Source organism: Marmota marmota, unplaced genomic scaffold (genome assembly GCF_001458135.2).
Source record: "Marmota marmota marmota unplaced genomic scaffold, marMar, whole genome shotgun sequence".
Taxonomy (NCBI): Eukaryota; Metazoa; Chordata; class Mammalia; order Rodentia; family Sciuridae; genus Marmota; species Marmota marmota.
Window position 1 is genome coordinate 12,242,572 of NW_025999880.1, and position 15,186 is coordinate 12,257,757.

At 54.5% G+C, this 15,186-nt stretch overlaps 1 protein-coding gene across 1 annotated transcript; it reads right to left on the bottom strand.

The window, feature by feature from the left end:
• Positions 1 to 267: 267 nt before the first annotated feature.
• Ngfr (nerve growth factor receptor) lies at positions 268 to 12,652 on the bottom strand. Its single transcript, XM_015495507.2, has 5 exons — positions 12,493 to 12,652; positions 8,889 to 9,248; positions 5,063 to 5,315; positions 3,128 to 3,288; positions 268 to 2,509 (listed from the first exon to the last, which is right to left on the bottom strand). The coding sequence occupies exons 2-5, from the start codon at positions 9,172 to 9,174 to the stop codon at positions 2,208 to 2,210; spliced, it is 1,002 nt and encodes a 333-aa protein (XP_015350993.1). The 5' UTR covers positions 9,175 to 9,248; positions 12,493 to 12,652; the 3' UTR covers positions 268 to 2,207.
• Positions 12,653 to 15,186: the final 2,534 nt, after the last annotated feature.

Genomic DNA, 15,186 nt, shown 5'->3' on the forward strand with positions numbered 1-15,186 from the left:
TGGCCATTTTTACTTTCCCTCTCTACAGTCTGGGGGCGAAGGGCCTCTACTCCTCCCCACCCCCACTTAAATGAGCTTCAGGGCTGTATATGTGAGCTTGCTGGATTCCTGATAAAGCCACCCCCCCGCCCCCGCCCCCAATTTCTTGGAGGAAAAAGTAGGAGAGGAATTCACTGAGTTAGAAATGATGCCCGGGGCCCCAGACATCCCACAGCCCCAACCAACTCAAACCACGGGGATTCCCAGAAAATCTCTTTGCACTATATATATTTTTTTCTCTTTGCTATTTAATGCTCATCACTTATGTTTTAGGTGTAGGTTTCAGGAGGGCCCAAGAAATGATTACACAGGATGCAAAGAGGAGGTGACAGGGAGGGTGACGGGGGGGGGGGGGGGGTCTGGAGCTCAGTCCCCAGCTGTAGGGTCAAAAGGGTTTAATCCCAGCCCAAAGGGAGGCAGGAGGGGCTCCAGAACCAACACATGCTAAAACATACTCGCGGCTCCCCACCCTCTCCCCTGCCGCTGGGGAGGAAAATAAATACATTCGGACTGTCCCACTCCCCAGGTGCTCAGGTGAGGGGCCAGCAGGTGGGGTCCCTCCTCTCATCGCAGATTAAGGTCGACGAAATGCCATCACGTGCAATGCTCCTAGTCCCTTACGCAGGGTTGGGAGAACCCTGGATGAGGGAGGGGTGGCGGTCCGAACACACCTTGCCTGGGGCTCCTTCATGCTAAATATAGGGGGAGCTGCACTCATTCCAACAGCAAGCAAAACACAAAAGGCCAGGGAGGGGGTAAGACGTCAGTGAGACTTTGTGGTCCCTTTCTGGCTATGCTAAGGAAAACATTCCCTCACAGGGTCCTCCCGGTCCCACTGTGTCCCTTCTTGTATCCTAACCCCCACTGGCCCACTTTTCTTCACTGCAAGCTTCTGGGCCCAGCCAAACCCGTGCTTTGGAAAGGGGAGGATGGGGTGCATTCCTCCACGCACAGGCCCTTGGCAGACAGACGCCAGCTCAAGCCTCAGCGGTCGGTCGGTCCATGGCCCGCCAAACCTGGGGGCGAAGGAAGACCGCCCCAGCAGAGCTCAGCTCCCTCTCCTGCTTCTCTGGCAATGGTCCTGACAGAATTCAGTCTCGGCCCGAGAGAAAAAACTTGTGGAGAAAAGCAAAATGACCCATCCCCGGTGTGCATGTGCGCGTGCGCATGCGTACTCCTGTGCACACTCACAATGCGAAGTGGGGGGTCCTTAGTCCTTGACCCCTAGGGCTGATTCTAGGGGCCAGTGTTGGCTCCAGGTCTGTGCCAGGGCAGAGGGCACCAATATACTAAGGCCACTTCCCATGGATAAGCCTGAGTGGGAACAGGAAGAGGGAGGTGGAACCCCTTTCCCCAGCCCCAGACCTGACTCCATCAGGATGTCAGTGGGCCAGCTGAGGGCAGGCATCCATCTCCACAGGGGTTAGGGGCCTGGAGATGGTGGAGGCTAGAATGAACTTGGCGTCAAGACATTTCCCTGAAGGTCACCTGATCCCCCTCACCCAGCCTCAAGAAAAACCTAAGGTCCCTCATTTCAAGAGGATAGTGTCAGCCTGTATTTGACCTCACCATTGCTGGGTGCTTTGGGAAGTCTCTGCCTCTCTGGGCCTATGTGTAAAAGGAAGGGGGTGGACTGGCTTTCAAACCTGCTTCCAGCACAGACAGGACTCTCTGATCCTCTTTCTCTTAGGCCAGAAGGGAGGAGCAGGAGGGTTGGAGGGGTTTAGGCCACTAGAATGCTCCCTCGTTCCCCAAGTTCACAGTGTAGAGTCCATGGCTCTGGTTCCTTAGTACCTCTTTCTGAGTCTCTGGGGGCTTGTCACCACTGCCAATACCATCCCTGGCGTCAGACCCCCAGATAGGACACCTGCTAGGTGGGAGGGGCTGGCCCACCCAGCAGTGGGGAGAAGGAAGGAGAAGGCCCAAGATGGCGAGAGGCAGGGGTGGGGAGGCTCCCTTCTCTTGCTTGAGAGGGAATATGATCAGAAGCGAGGGGGCCACACAGGAGCAGCGACAGGGCTGTGGTTTGGGGGCCTGGGCTCGAGGCCCTGCCCAGAGGAGCTCAGCTCTGCCAGGCTGGCCCACCCCAGGGGGGATGGGCTCCATGGGGGTTGGCTGGAGCATCCATCCTCAGAACATGGGGGCAGGGCAGGGACTCCCTGGTGGGCTCACACAGGGGACGTGGCCGTGGACTCGCTGCACAGGCTCTCCGCAATGTCAGGTCGCTCGATGCGGTGCAGGGCATCCAAGAGGGCATCGAGCGTCGCGCTGTCCTGGGCGGCCCAGCTGGCAAGCAGGGCACGGACGGGGCAGGCCTCGTGGGTGAAGGAGTCTATGTGCTCAGGCTGGTAGCCCAGCTGGCCTGCCAGGTGCCTCCAGGTGTCCCCAGCAGAGCCGTTGAGCAGCTTCTCCACCTCCTCCCTTTTGGCTGGGGGCAGGCTGCTGTAGAGGCCTCCATCACCCTTGAGTGCTGCCAAGAACCCAGAGAAGTCAGGTCCTGCCCCCGACCCCGCCCCAGTGGGCCCAAGACATTCTCACCACAATCTGGGGCAAGAGGCAGAGGGATGGCCAAGATGAGTTCGTTGAAGGAGGCAGGACCAGGTGGGGGCTGGGGGATGCTGACTCACCGTCCCTCCCTCACCCATAGCTCCCCTGCCCCCTACACCCCCCCCACCCCGCAATTAACCAAAGTAGAGCCCAAGGCAGAGCAGGAGACGGGGCTCCTCAGCTCCAGACAACTGCAGCGAGTGTCCTGGAGTCCGGCTGTGGGCCACTAATTAGGGTACATACTTAACCACTTGTTCCCCAGAAGTCCAGGGCAGGAGGCTAATTGCAGCTACTTTGGGCAGTAATTAGCCCCCAGGGGGGACAATTAGCTTGATGAGTCTGAATGTTCAGCTAGTAAAAGCCTCCATTTCCCAAGATGCCCCGTTGGAAAAGACCTCTCTTTCCCATTCCCCTCTCCCAGCCTCTCCCAGGCTTCTGCAAAGGCAGTTTAGCAGTTTAGCCAGCCCCTCCTATAGCTAATCTCCATCATGCCCGGTGTCCTGCCTCAGTTGCGCCTGCCCTGCCCTGCCCTGACACTTACCAGGGCCTGAGGCCGTCTGCGTGTGGGGCTGCTGGTCATGCAGGCTCTGGCTGTCCACAGAGATGCCACTGTCACTGTGGAGTTTTTCTCCTTCAGGTGGGGGCGTCTGGTTCACAGGCCGGCTGTTAGCACCCTGCTTATTCTGCTTACAGCTGTTCCACCTGGAGCCAGGGAACAGGCCAGGTCTCAGAGTGAGTGGCTGGACTAGCCAGTGCAGCCAAGGTACCCTGATGTGTGGGGAGGGGCCTGGGGGGCATGGAAGGCCCCCACAGTGTCTTGTTGCCTTACATATCTACACCCCCTGCACACAGGAAAAGCTCCGTATGGGTAGGGGACATTTTGCAAGTGGGCAACAAACATTCAGGAATCCATGGGGCTCATAAACAACTTTCCAGAAATTCCACTTTTCCCAATCTACCCTTCTAAAATACTCCCACATGTGAGCAATGATATGTCCAAGGATCTCCTCTGTACTTATAAGCAATAACAAAAACCCAAAAACAAACCCAATGTCCATCAGGAGGAAAATGACTAAACAATGTCCATCCAGATTATCGGATGTGTGGTTCCAAATGTCCAGATAATCTATGTCCCAAGGAAAGTTCTCCTGAGGAGGACGGAGTGAAAAAGTATCTCATAGACTATGAATAGTGTGATCCCCTGGGGCTTTTTTTTTTTTTTTTAATCAAAAACCCTATGTGTTTACATGCAATTTTAAGAAGTTTATATATATATATATATATATATATATATATATATATATATATATATATNGCTGAGAAAAATTGTCCACACTTTTTATATATATATATATATATATATATATATATATATATATATATATATATGTATTTATATAAACAAAATGCACAGAAAATGGTTGGAAAGGGTACATTCCAAACAGATTCCAGAGAAGAGAGGAGTAAGATTGGGGGAGATAATGGAGGCGGGGGTTACTCTTTGTTTTAGAACATACTGGTCTGGGGGTGGGGGTTGGGGTTGGGAAGGAGCCCAGTGGGGAAAAGCTTGCTGAGCATGAGGGAGGTCCTGGGTTCCAACTCCAGTTCCATGAGGGAAAAAAAAAGATATTGGTCTTTTTTGCAGTTTTGTAAACAAACCTGAAAAAATGGAAAATAGGGCTGGGGTTGTAGCTCAGTGGCAAAGCGCTTGCCTAGTATGCATGGGGCAGGAATCAGGAATCAGGGTTTGATCCTCAGCACCACGTAAAAATTAACAAATAAAATAAAGGCATTCCGTCTATTTACAACTACAAAACAACATTTTTTAAAAATGGAAAATATATTTAATGCTTTCCAGGAGTCCTTGTTCATCCTAGGTTCCTGGATATGGGCCATAGGAGCCCAAGGGTGACATAAGAAAGGGAAGAGACACACACAGGCATACCCAGGTAGCTTTGGGGTGAGCGGGATTGAGAAATAAGGACACAAGCAGTTGGAGTTGAGGGGAGTCAGGGAAGGAAGGGAACAGCTTGGGAGTGGGGTGGGGGTGGTTGGAGCCAGGACAACACAGGGCATATTTTTTCCTCACCCTCCTGACCTACCATGTCCCGTAGTGGGACAGTGGTGGGTGAATAAGGGTGAGCCTGCTTTGGGGTTGAGCCAAAAGGGTTCACGTGCCAGCACCATGGTGCATGCCTGTAATCCCAGCGATTTGGGAGGCTGAGAAAGGAGGATCATAAGTTTGAGGCCAGCCTCAGCATCTTAGCAAGGCCTTAAACAACTTAGCAAGACCCTGTCTCAAAAAAAAAAAAACAAAAAAAACCCTGGGGATGTGGCTCAATGGTTGAGCACACCTGAGTTCAATCCTCAGTTACCCCCCCCCTCAAAAGGGTGTGCGTTTTCAGGTCAAGGAAAGGGAAAAGCCCTCCTTGAGGACAAATGTCCTTGCTTTCTGTCCCCTTGGTGCCCCTCTTACCTCTTGAAGGCAATATAGGCCACGAGACCCACAACCACAGCAGCTAGGATGGAGCAGTAGACAGGGATGAGCTTGTCAGTGGTGCCTCGGGTCAACACGGGCTGGGAGCTGCCCATCACTGTGGTCGCCACATCTGCCACCGTGCTGGCTATGATGTCTTGTTCTGGAGGGACCTCGGGCTCCTGGGTGCTGGGGGCCATGCTGTCTGAGCCCTCCGGGGGCGGGGACCGTGTAATCCAACGACCAGGGATCTCTAGAGGAAAAGGGCGCAGGATGAAGGCCCTCTCCCCTCCAGACCCTTCCCCTCAGGTCTGGCCCACTCCATTGCTTCTTCCTGAGGTCTCACCCCCAGGTTCTGGGTGCTCGGGCACTAAGCTGTTGTGCTCCAGATTGGGAGCTGGGAGTTGTGCATGATGTCATGCTGGTGGAGGACAGCGAGAGCTACAAGCCAGGAGACCGGGATCCCTATCAGCTCTGTCCCTGGTGGGACCTCAATTTCCCCATCTAGAGTATGGGACTATTATTAGGAATGGTCTCTAAGCTCCCTTCCATCTTGGGCGGTGGACCTAGACCTCTATTCTGCCCCTCCTGAGCACCCTGTAGCCTGGTGTGGGGCAAACATGCAAAGATGCCTGAGCCATAGGGAAACCTCAAGCCGGCCCCAGAGTGTCTAGATGACCACAGCCCTAAGGAGGGACAAGGGCACTCAGGCCTGGTCAGAGAGTTGCACGTCCCAGAGGGGCACGCTCAGCTTCCTGTCTCTCAGGCCTGGACTGGGGGTGGAGTGCAGCTGGCTTGCTTCCCTCCTAGCAGCCCTTTGTCAGTGAGTAGCCTGATTCCTGCCCTGTTCCCATACCGCCTGGCCCTGCCACCCAGGGAAGACTGTGTCAGATATCCAGGACCCTCCTTGGCAGGAAGCAGGCGCTGGTAGATCGAGGCCTGCAAGGCAGGTACTGTCCACTGCTCTAGGGGAGAGAGACTGTGCCCAGCCACCCACTTAGGCCTTCTCATGCCAACTAGGTATTGCCAGCCTCCCTGGCAGGGGCCTTGGCACCTCCTGGCAACAGTGGGTGGGACTTTCCATTCTACCCCCCATCCAGGGGCCGTGCTAGGGGTTGTAGCTCTGAATGGCCTGGGGGTACTTGTCTGGGCGAAGGTACCTACCCCATCCATCCTCACTTCCCACGCCTGGGGCAGGGAACAAAAACAGACAGGGCATGCCAACAGGGTGAAAGCGAGGGCACCTGCTTCCCAGCTCAGCCCCTCCCAGCCCCCAGTGTGCCCACCCAAGTTGGAGTCTAAGCTGTCCGCCAGTCTTCTAGGCCTCCTAGGCTCAAGACCAAGATGCTTCAAAGGTCCTCATTTTCAGCACCTTCTCCGGGGTAAGGCCTCCAGATGTGAGTTTGGGATCCATTTGACTGGCAGTGGGGACAGGGTTGCCATCTGCTGCTCCACCCCACCCCTCCCCCACCCAGTCCTGGGAGTGGGTGGAGGGAGGAGGGGTGGGAAGTGGAGAAGACACAGCCCCTCTTCTGGGAGCCCCAGACAGGGTACTAGACTGGGGAGGGTCTTCTCATAACCTGTTAAGGGACTGGGCAGACTGGGTGGCAGCTGGAACCCAGAGGCTGCAGATCTAGCTCAGCTCGGATGGATACCCGGGACCCAGAGGCTGAAGGGGCATGGGTGGGGCTGGGGGGTGAACCAGGCCCTTACAGAGACAAGAGTAGCCGAGAGGGGGCAGTCAAGGGGCAGGCCAGGCTAAAGACAGAGCTGAATGCCTGGGGCCTTTCCCCTCACCTCTGGGGTCCCTCATGATGGGGGTGGGGGATGAGATCCAGATGTGGCCAGTCCACTAGCATTCCAACCCACAGAGCCCTTGGCAGGTCCTGACAGCCATTTCCAGAATTGAAGCTATCAGACTTGGGGGTGGAAGGAGGGACCAGGTTACCTCTTCCTAAACTTCACAGGGAGACTTCTGCCCTGAGGGTGGGTGAGTCACCTTGTTGATACCTGAAATGTCTAGGCAGGAAAGCGTGGTGTACTGGAGGGGAGGGGGTAACCCAGCCGAGAATCAAGTTCCATTTCCTGAAATGGACCCTCTGCCCTGGAGTTAACATTTAACCCTGCAGAGGCCGGAGCTGAAAGGGGGCCAGGACAGGGGTAAATATACCCCTCAGGGGTACCCGCTCCCTTCAAGGCCGGGAAAGCCAGATGGCATCTGGGAGGACGCTGTGAATGCCCCAAAAGGCAGAGCTCACCCCTCCTCCCACTGTCACCTTTCTTGGCTCTAACCGCACCCTGGACTATCCCCGCTGCTAGCCCAGACTTGCCCATGGAACTGTGCTGCCCAGTGGCCTGCTGCCTGGCTGCAGAAACGCTCCCTGCTCTGCCTAGAGCCAGCTGCCAGCTGCCTGTCTCCTGACCCCTGGCAGTCTCCACCAGAACCACCCTGGGGTCTCCACCCCAATCCTCCTTCACCTGCCTCCCTCATGAAGAAAGCTGCAAACACATTCCCTGCCTCTTCCCATTTTAACCGCTCAGTGAGAAGACTGAGGTCCTTCTCCACCCTCCTCCCTGGGGAGCTCACGAATCCCCGGCAGTCCTCCCAGAGTACTGGGTATGTCCGAGTCCTGGTCAGAATGGAGTCTCCCTGGGGCCAGGGTGCCCAGCTCCCATCTGACTGGGAATTCTGAAGTTGGGACTCTCCTCTGCCCCAGCTGGGAACTTGGTGCTGGGCCCCTGCCTGCCTCATCCAATGGATGGGAGCCCCAGCTAGCTCTCTCCCATCCAGCTGGAGGAGACACTGTGTTGCTGCTCAGAGTGAGGGCAACCTGAGGTTAGCTCTCTAGGGGAAGCAGCTTAATGGGTGCGTGGCCACAGGATGATGGAAACAATGTAAAGGCACTGCCAATCTCTCTTGGCAATGGAAAAGCCTCCCATCTCCCCCTGCGGTGAACGTTACCAACAAAACAGTTCTGCCCTGATTCCCAGGGTGCTTCCTCCTCCTATCTCCTTAAGGCCCCAGACCTGGCCAAGGCGGGCACACCCAGCTCCCCTCTGTTTGTACCCTACCTTGTCCACAGACTTCCACACCCCATGCCTGCCTCAGAACCCTTTTTTCTGCCACAGAACTCCTTCCTCCATGATCTTATTATTCTCTGTATTCAATCTCAACCTTCAGAAAACCGCCACAGGGACTGTTGGGTGCCCCCGGACACAATAAGATGAAGTGGGCCACCCTCACCAAGTGTTCCCTAACCTTCAGTGACCCTGGCAACCATAGGCCAGTGAGAAGACTGAGGTCCAGAGACAGGAGTGACCTCCCTGAGGTGTCAGGGTGAATTCTATCCCAGGTCCCAGAGCCAAAAGCCACCATGGACCTAGCCCAGGACTCACAGCCAAAGGGTCCCAACTCCAGTTTCCAGTTCAGAAAGCCTGCCTCAGCGCGGAACATGCCCTGTTTTGGACTCTGAAGGCGGTGGCCCCCTTCCAGCCACTGTCTGCTGCCCATCCAATTACTGGCCGGCAGCCACAGATGAATGAGGTCCCAGAACACGAGTTACAATGTAGTAACTGCGCCCTAGAAGATGAGAATGCTGGCTTTCCCAACACTGTGCCCAAAGAAGAAAATAGTGAAAGGGGTTCTGCGGTGAGATAGGATCGGAATCACCTCCTCCCTCAGGTCACAGGAGGGACTGAGGCTGGGGAGGGTGCCTGTTGGCTGGAGGTCACAAGCCTGCCCTAGAAGACCAGGCGGGGCCCCTCGCGACCTCCAGAGGGCGCCCTTCTCGAGACTCCCCCAGCACCACTCGCGACCTGCGCTCACCCTCGCACTCGGCGTCTGCCCAGCGCGTGCACTCGCGGACCTGGCGCTCGGTGTCCTCGCACACGGTGCAGGGCAGGCACGGGTCCACGTGGTTGGCCTCGTCGGAGTACGTGCCATCAGGGCACTCCTCGCACACGGTGTTCTGCTTGCCCTGGCAAGAGAACACGAGGCCCGAGCCTGCCTCGCAAACGCTGCACGCCTCGCAGAGGCCGGTGATCTCGTCCTGGTAGTAGCCATAGGCGCAGCGGCACACGGCGTCGTCGGCCTCCACGCACGGCGCCAACATGCTCTGCAGGCCCACGCACTCCGTGCACGGCTTGCACGGCTCGGTGGCACTCGCCACGTCGGAGAACGTCACACCTGAGGGTCGGGGGAACCGGAAGGGAAGCAATGGATACTAAACTTAGTCATCTGCTCTTTGGGCACTTGGGATGCAGGATCTGGAGTCCCTCCCTCTCCATCGCCGGCCAGGTGCTTAACTCTCTAGTTCTGAGTTCTTCCCTTTATCGATTCCCACCCTCTTCCCTAGAGACCCTGATCCTAGCCCTAGAAAGCTGGTGACAGGGACTGGGAAAAGGGCCAGGAGCCCCATCCTCCAGGGCTCAGAAGCGCTGGCCCTGAGGAGTCACCTGGTAACCCAGCTGGTGCCTGTAAATTCCTTGGCAAATCATCTTAGAGAGTTCTCAGCCCTGTATCTCTTCTTCCCAGCATGATTAAAGCATTATCTGAGCCTGGTTCCCACCCAGCCCTCCCCGCAGGCCAGAGTTAGGCTGTGAACCCAGCCCAAGCAGGACAGGCCTTCCACTGGGGAGCCTGTGCTTCAATTGCCCTTCCATCCCTCTCCGCAGGTGGGGGCTCAGGTGTGGCATGCTGGGAGTGACTAGGGTTAGACAGTGGAATTTCCCACCCATGCACGGGCTTGGTTCTTGAGGGTGGGGATGGCACTCTAAGCAAGAAAGTTCAAATACAGCAGGAGGGATTGGAGTTAAAAAGCAAGAAGGACTTGCCTATACGGTCCTCCACCCTTTTAGCTGGCGTAAAGGGAGGTTTCCAAACTCACTCTTGACTAACGCTCACTTAACAAATGGATGTGAGCTTCAGAATAAGAGGAGGTGGGGTGTGCCAGGATACTTGCCTCCTTGTGTGGGGGTAGGGGTGGAGCTGGGTGGAGAACTCTGTGCCAGTTTGAATCCAGGAGCACCTATCCTGATTCCAAGGGTAGGGAGAGCATAGATTGAGGAACCCAGAATCAGGGAGGGACAGAGTCCTCAGAATATGGAAGCAAAAGTAGAAAGGCTATGGGAGGGAAATGGGTACCCGCTGGAGGCCGGGTCTCAATATCACCCAAAGGCATCAAGAGACTGGGTGCAGCGCAGAATCATATCTTAGATCAGGGATGGGGACACAAGAAAAGAAAATCTGGAGAGAAGTGAAACAGACACTTTCACTTGGGACAGGAGAGAGAAGAATGGATGGAGGGAAAGAGCCAGTGGGGATACTTTAGTTTCCAATCAGTTCCCCCAGAGGAACCCTGTGTTTCTCTTCCTGGGAAGCAGGAAGATCTGATTCAAACTTGCTTCCTTCAGTTATTAGCTGTGTGACTCTGGGTGTTTTACTTAACCTCTCTGAGATTTTTTCTTTCTCTATAAAATAGGGAATAATATCTCCATGCAAAGGGTTGTAGTGAGGAATAAATGAAGCCCCATGGTAAAAGCACTTTATACATAGCAGGGATCCTATAAGGTTGGGTCCTGTGGGTGGGCAGTGATAAGTTCAGTGAATTTGGGTGGCAGGTAGCAGAAAGGACTTCTAACCTCAAGGCAGGATGTCCCATGTGTACACATAAGAGGGTCCTATCTGGCAGTAGGTGGGGGCAGGTTCTAGTCACACTGGAGAGGAGGAGGAGAGCCCTGCTCCTGGTAAAACACAGAAATCAGCAGAAAACTCCTGGGAGAGGGCTTTAGGTGGTGTGAAAAATGTGGTCTTTTTTGGCACAGCATGAAGGCAAGGGCTTAATAGGTTTCCTTGTAGAAACGTTTTGAGGGTAGAGGGAAAGTCCACTGGGGTTTCCATCCCATAAAGTGGGCTTGTAAAGGCAGCCTGTTAACACAGCTGGAGGAGGCAGGGGGTGGAGGGAGGGGAAGAAGGGCCGGGAGGATGGGAAGGTTCCTGCAATGTCTCTGAACTGCCTCTGCTCCCTTCACAAAGACCCCGGACTTCCCGGTCCTGTCCCCACCTGACCTCTTCTGATCCCCTACAGAAGGAAGTGGGGTCCCATCCTAGGGGATGGGTCCAGAGAGGAGAGCACTAGGCTGGTGTGTAGGCAATGAGAGAGAGGCAGACTTTGGCTGTTCTAGGACACCCATGTGACTAACCCTGCCCTGGAATGGAGACCCACTGTGTTTGACCAGGGTTAGGGAAGGTGCCAGATGGCAAGGTGGCAAAGCCTTCCCACCCAGGTCGGGTGTCCCTGTGCTGGGGATGGAACTTGAGGATCACAGAATTCATAAGCACGGTAATGGAAAGATAGTGTGTTCAGGGGAACACAGGAGTTGCCTGGAAGATAGAGCAGGGGAGGTGGCATCCCAAGGTCAGACTAGCCAGCAGATGGCCTTAGAGGTCCCAGCTCTGTACCCTTGTTCCCAGGGAGTTTAAAAAGTAAGGGGAGGTCCCCTGCAGTGGCACATGCCTGTAATCCCAGTGGCTCAGGAGGCTGAGGCAGGAGGATTATGAGTTCAAAGCCAGCCTCAGCAACTTAGCAAGGCCCTAAATAACTTAGCAAGAACCTGTCTCTAAATAAAACATATATATATATTAAAAAAAAAAAGGCTGGGGATGTGGTTCAGTAATTAATGCCAAGAAGACAGGAGGATCTAATTGGCAGCAGATAGGAAATGGTCCTTGAGTCTGTGGGCCCAAGGCAGTCACTGAGCACAGGGGTATCCAATACAGACTCAGACTTCTGACTCAAAATGGCACAGAATTCAGACCCTGGACAAGACTAGGGCCAAGGGACCTAGACCCATTATCCCTCTGTCTCTCTCATCCAGCAGCCCCGGGAAAAAGGGTTCTCTTTCCTCCTGAGGGAAGTTCCAGGAAGGAATGGCCACAGTGCCCTACTCCCCTGCCCCCCGCCCCAGGCCATCATTGGAGCCTCCAGCCCCCATCCCTGCTGCCTCAGGGAAGCTCTGCTTCCTTGGTCAAAGCTGGAGAAACATTGTGGGGGAGGGAGGCATCACACCTTCCCAGGATCCCCCAAGGTCAGTCTCCAGAGCAGCCAGGATTTGATCCTCCCCCCAACCCCCATACATGGAGGGTAAGTTGCAGCCATTGATTCTGCAGTGCAGAAGTTATTTTTAGCTGGTCTTAGCATCAGCTTCTCTTGGATGCCTGGCCACACTCTTCTACCAGCCTCTCTGCTTAGAAGCTGGGAAGGAACACCCCCCGGGGGTCCCCCACCAGGCCTCCCTCCTCCCTCAGTACATTTCCCTCACCCAGTCTCAGCATCTCCTCTCTGCTCTACAGTGGTGGGCAGGGGCCCCCACGAGGAGGCAGAGCGCTCAGGCTCCCCTGGGTTGCTCTCCTGGCCACCACCCGTACTCACTGTCCAGGCAGGGCTCACACACAGTCTGGTTGGCTCCGCAGGGCTGGGCCACGCCCTCCCCCACATTGCAGGCTTTGCAGCACTCGCCACTGTGGGTGTACAGGCCTGTGGGACATGGCTCCTGGGCACCTCCGAGGGACACCTAGGTTGGGGGAGATCAGAGGGTCAGAATGGCAAGAGAAAGGCGGGTGTCTTCCAAGGGGGGGATCAAATGGCCCCCTCCTAATGCCTTCTATTGGAACCACCTGGGCTGGGATGAGCTCACCAGGGAAGCATTAGGCACATCAAAGCTGGCGGGAAGGAAGGCAGTAGGGGACAACGCGCCCCTACAGGCTGCTGGAGCCTGGGATACGAACCTTCTGCAAAGTTCACTTTGGGGTTACAGCCCTACCTGGAATCCTAAGGACACACCACTTGGGGAAGGTGGCTGGAGACTCAATGGAGGGCCTTCCGGTAGGGTGTCATGGATGACTGGACAGGTTGCAGCTTGCACAGAAACCCCAGCCATGGGGGTGGGGCGGGGGGAGCAGAGCTGAAATCTGGCCCAGACTCTACTTGCTAAGCTTCACACCTGCAAGGCTGCATTTACCCAGAGGAGGACCTTTTTCTAACAAAGGCTAGCAACACCTTCCTCAGGGTCTGAACTCCACATATTAAATATCAAAGGGGAGGTGTTTGAGCCCAAGAGCAGAAGCCAGAGGTCTAGGGTCTTGGGTTCAAATCCTAACTCTGTACTAGGAAGTTTCGGCCTGGCCGGATCTCCCTCTTGGAGTTATCATCTCTCCATAGATAGAGATGGTGACAGCTTGGTGCCAGGGCAAAGGACCAGCTGACGGGTAGGAGTCTGGCGCCAAGATACAGAGAAAAGGATGCCTGTCATCAATGAGACAGTGACTGCTCTCACCACCCAGCAGCCCTACCCCACCAGGGTTTGATTTCCAGCCAGCAGCCCTCCCCATCTCTATTCCTCCCATGTGGCCACTGGGAACAGAGCTGGAACTAGGGGAAAGGGGAGTCAGATTCCTGCCACTGAAGCATCTTTGCTCATGGATGGAACAATTTAGCACTAGACTCCCTAGGGGGAGGGGCTGCTGGAGGCTTGCTTTAAATTTCTGTTACTTTAAAACAAAATAAAAAAAGCAACTTATTCCAATAAAATTCCAAAGCCTGCTTTGCTGGCTCCAGACTGGGCAGCCTCCATTTGATGCTGAGAAGCATAGGCTCTTGGATCATGGGACCAGAGGGGAGCTTTACAAGGTCATTTGGGGCATTCCTCTGCTTCCGTGTTGGTCAGATCAAGGTCAAGAAACTCCATGACCTGCAGTCTTTTAAGACATCCTTTGGTCTCACCAGGGTTTGGTAGGAAAGGAAAGAGAAGAGGCAGAGGATGCACAAGCTGATCAGCCTAAGAGGTAGCCATGGTCCCCAGGAGTCTGGCAGTGAGGACACAGGCAGCAGAGAAGGGGACTCATGGGTGCTGCCACCATCTTTCCCCAGGTGTCAGCAGGGGAACATCTGCAGACCTGGAGTCTGGGGTGAGATGCAGGCTCCAGAACAGTCTGTTGTGATTTCTTTTCATTGCTTAGGGCTCTGCTTAAATGTCACTTTCTTGAGGAAGAAATGGTTCCATTGGCCCCACACACCTCTCACATGAGGCAGAGCTGCCTTGCTCACTGTGACACTTCACAGACTCCTTTGCTAAACCACCGGCTTCAGGGGATAAGTTTATCCCAGTGCCTGACACAGCTCCTGGCACATTTATAGGTACCCAGTGTATATGTTTATGGAATATAAGAATATGAAAATATCATTTGACTTCAATTCACTAGCACTCGGGGGGAATTCTCAATGGCTGAGTCCCCTCAGGGTTAAGGTTTCTGCTGTAATCACCTGAAGTTTTTCATCCTCACAGTAGCAGCTGCACACTTCTTTGTGTCAGGAGCAAACCTTTATGGTTTCCCCAGGACTCAGGGACTTGATAGCTATTTACACCAGCAGTTATTCTAGGCTTTGGTGCCCATGATGCTCTTTGTATTCTTTATCCCAAATTGCCACACTTTTGTCTTTTTGAGTTCCCCTGTCAGCTTTTTCATAGTTTTTTTTTTTCTTCCTATCTCTTCCCTTCCTGACAAGGTATCAATTGCACTCCTAGCAGCTACCAGGATGTGACCTGAAACAGCTCCTTCCCACAGGATCCTAACTTGTTAGGCCTAATTGAATTTGTAGAGTCCCTCCACAGGCCTGGGGGAAAAGGTGTGCAGGAGGAACTGAGCAGGGAAGGGCAGTTCTGTGAGCCAAATGTGTGAGCTGTAGGGCCTCCCTCCTCTGCTGTCTCCACGGCTCTGAATCCTAGCTTGTCACTTAGGGGCTTTGTGACAAGGGACAGGTTTTGAATTTCTCTGTGCCTCTGTTTCCACACCGTTTGGTAATCATGACAGCACCCGCCTCATGGGTTGCTGCAAGTAGGAAATGATGAGGTGTCAGTACACTTTGGGACCCCTCTTTTCTCTTTTTGAATGTCTTTCTTGCTGCCTTTTGTAGCCTCTGGCTGTGTTTCAGTTAATTGAGGCCAGTAGGGACCTGGGCTCTGGATAGCTGAGAGAGATCTGTCTATGGTACTTGTGGGTGGTGTGTTAGCTTAAGACAAGCCTTTCTACCAAGAAGCCTGCTCTCCCTATACTTGGTACTCTCTGT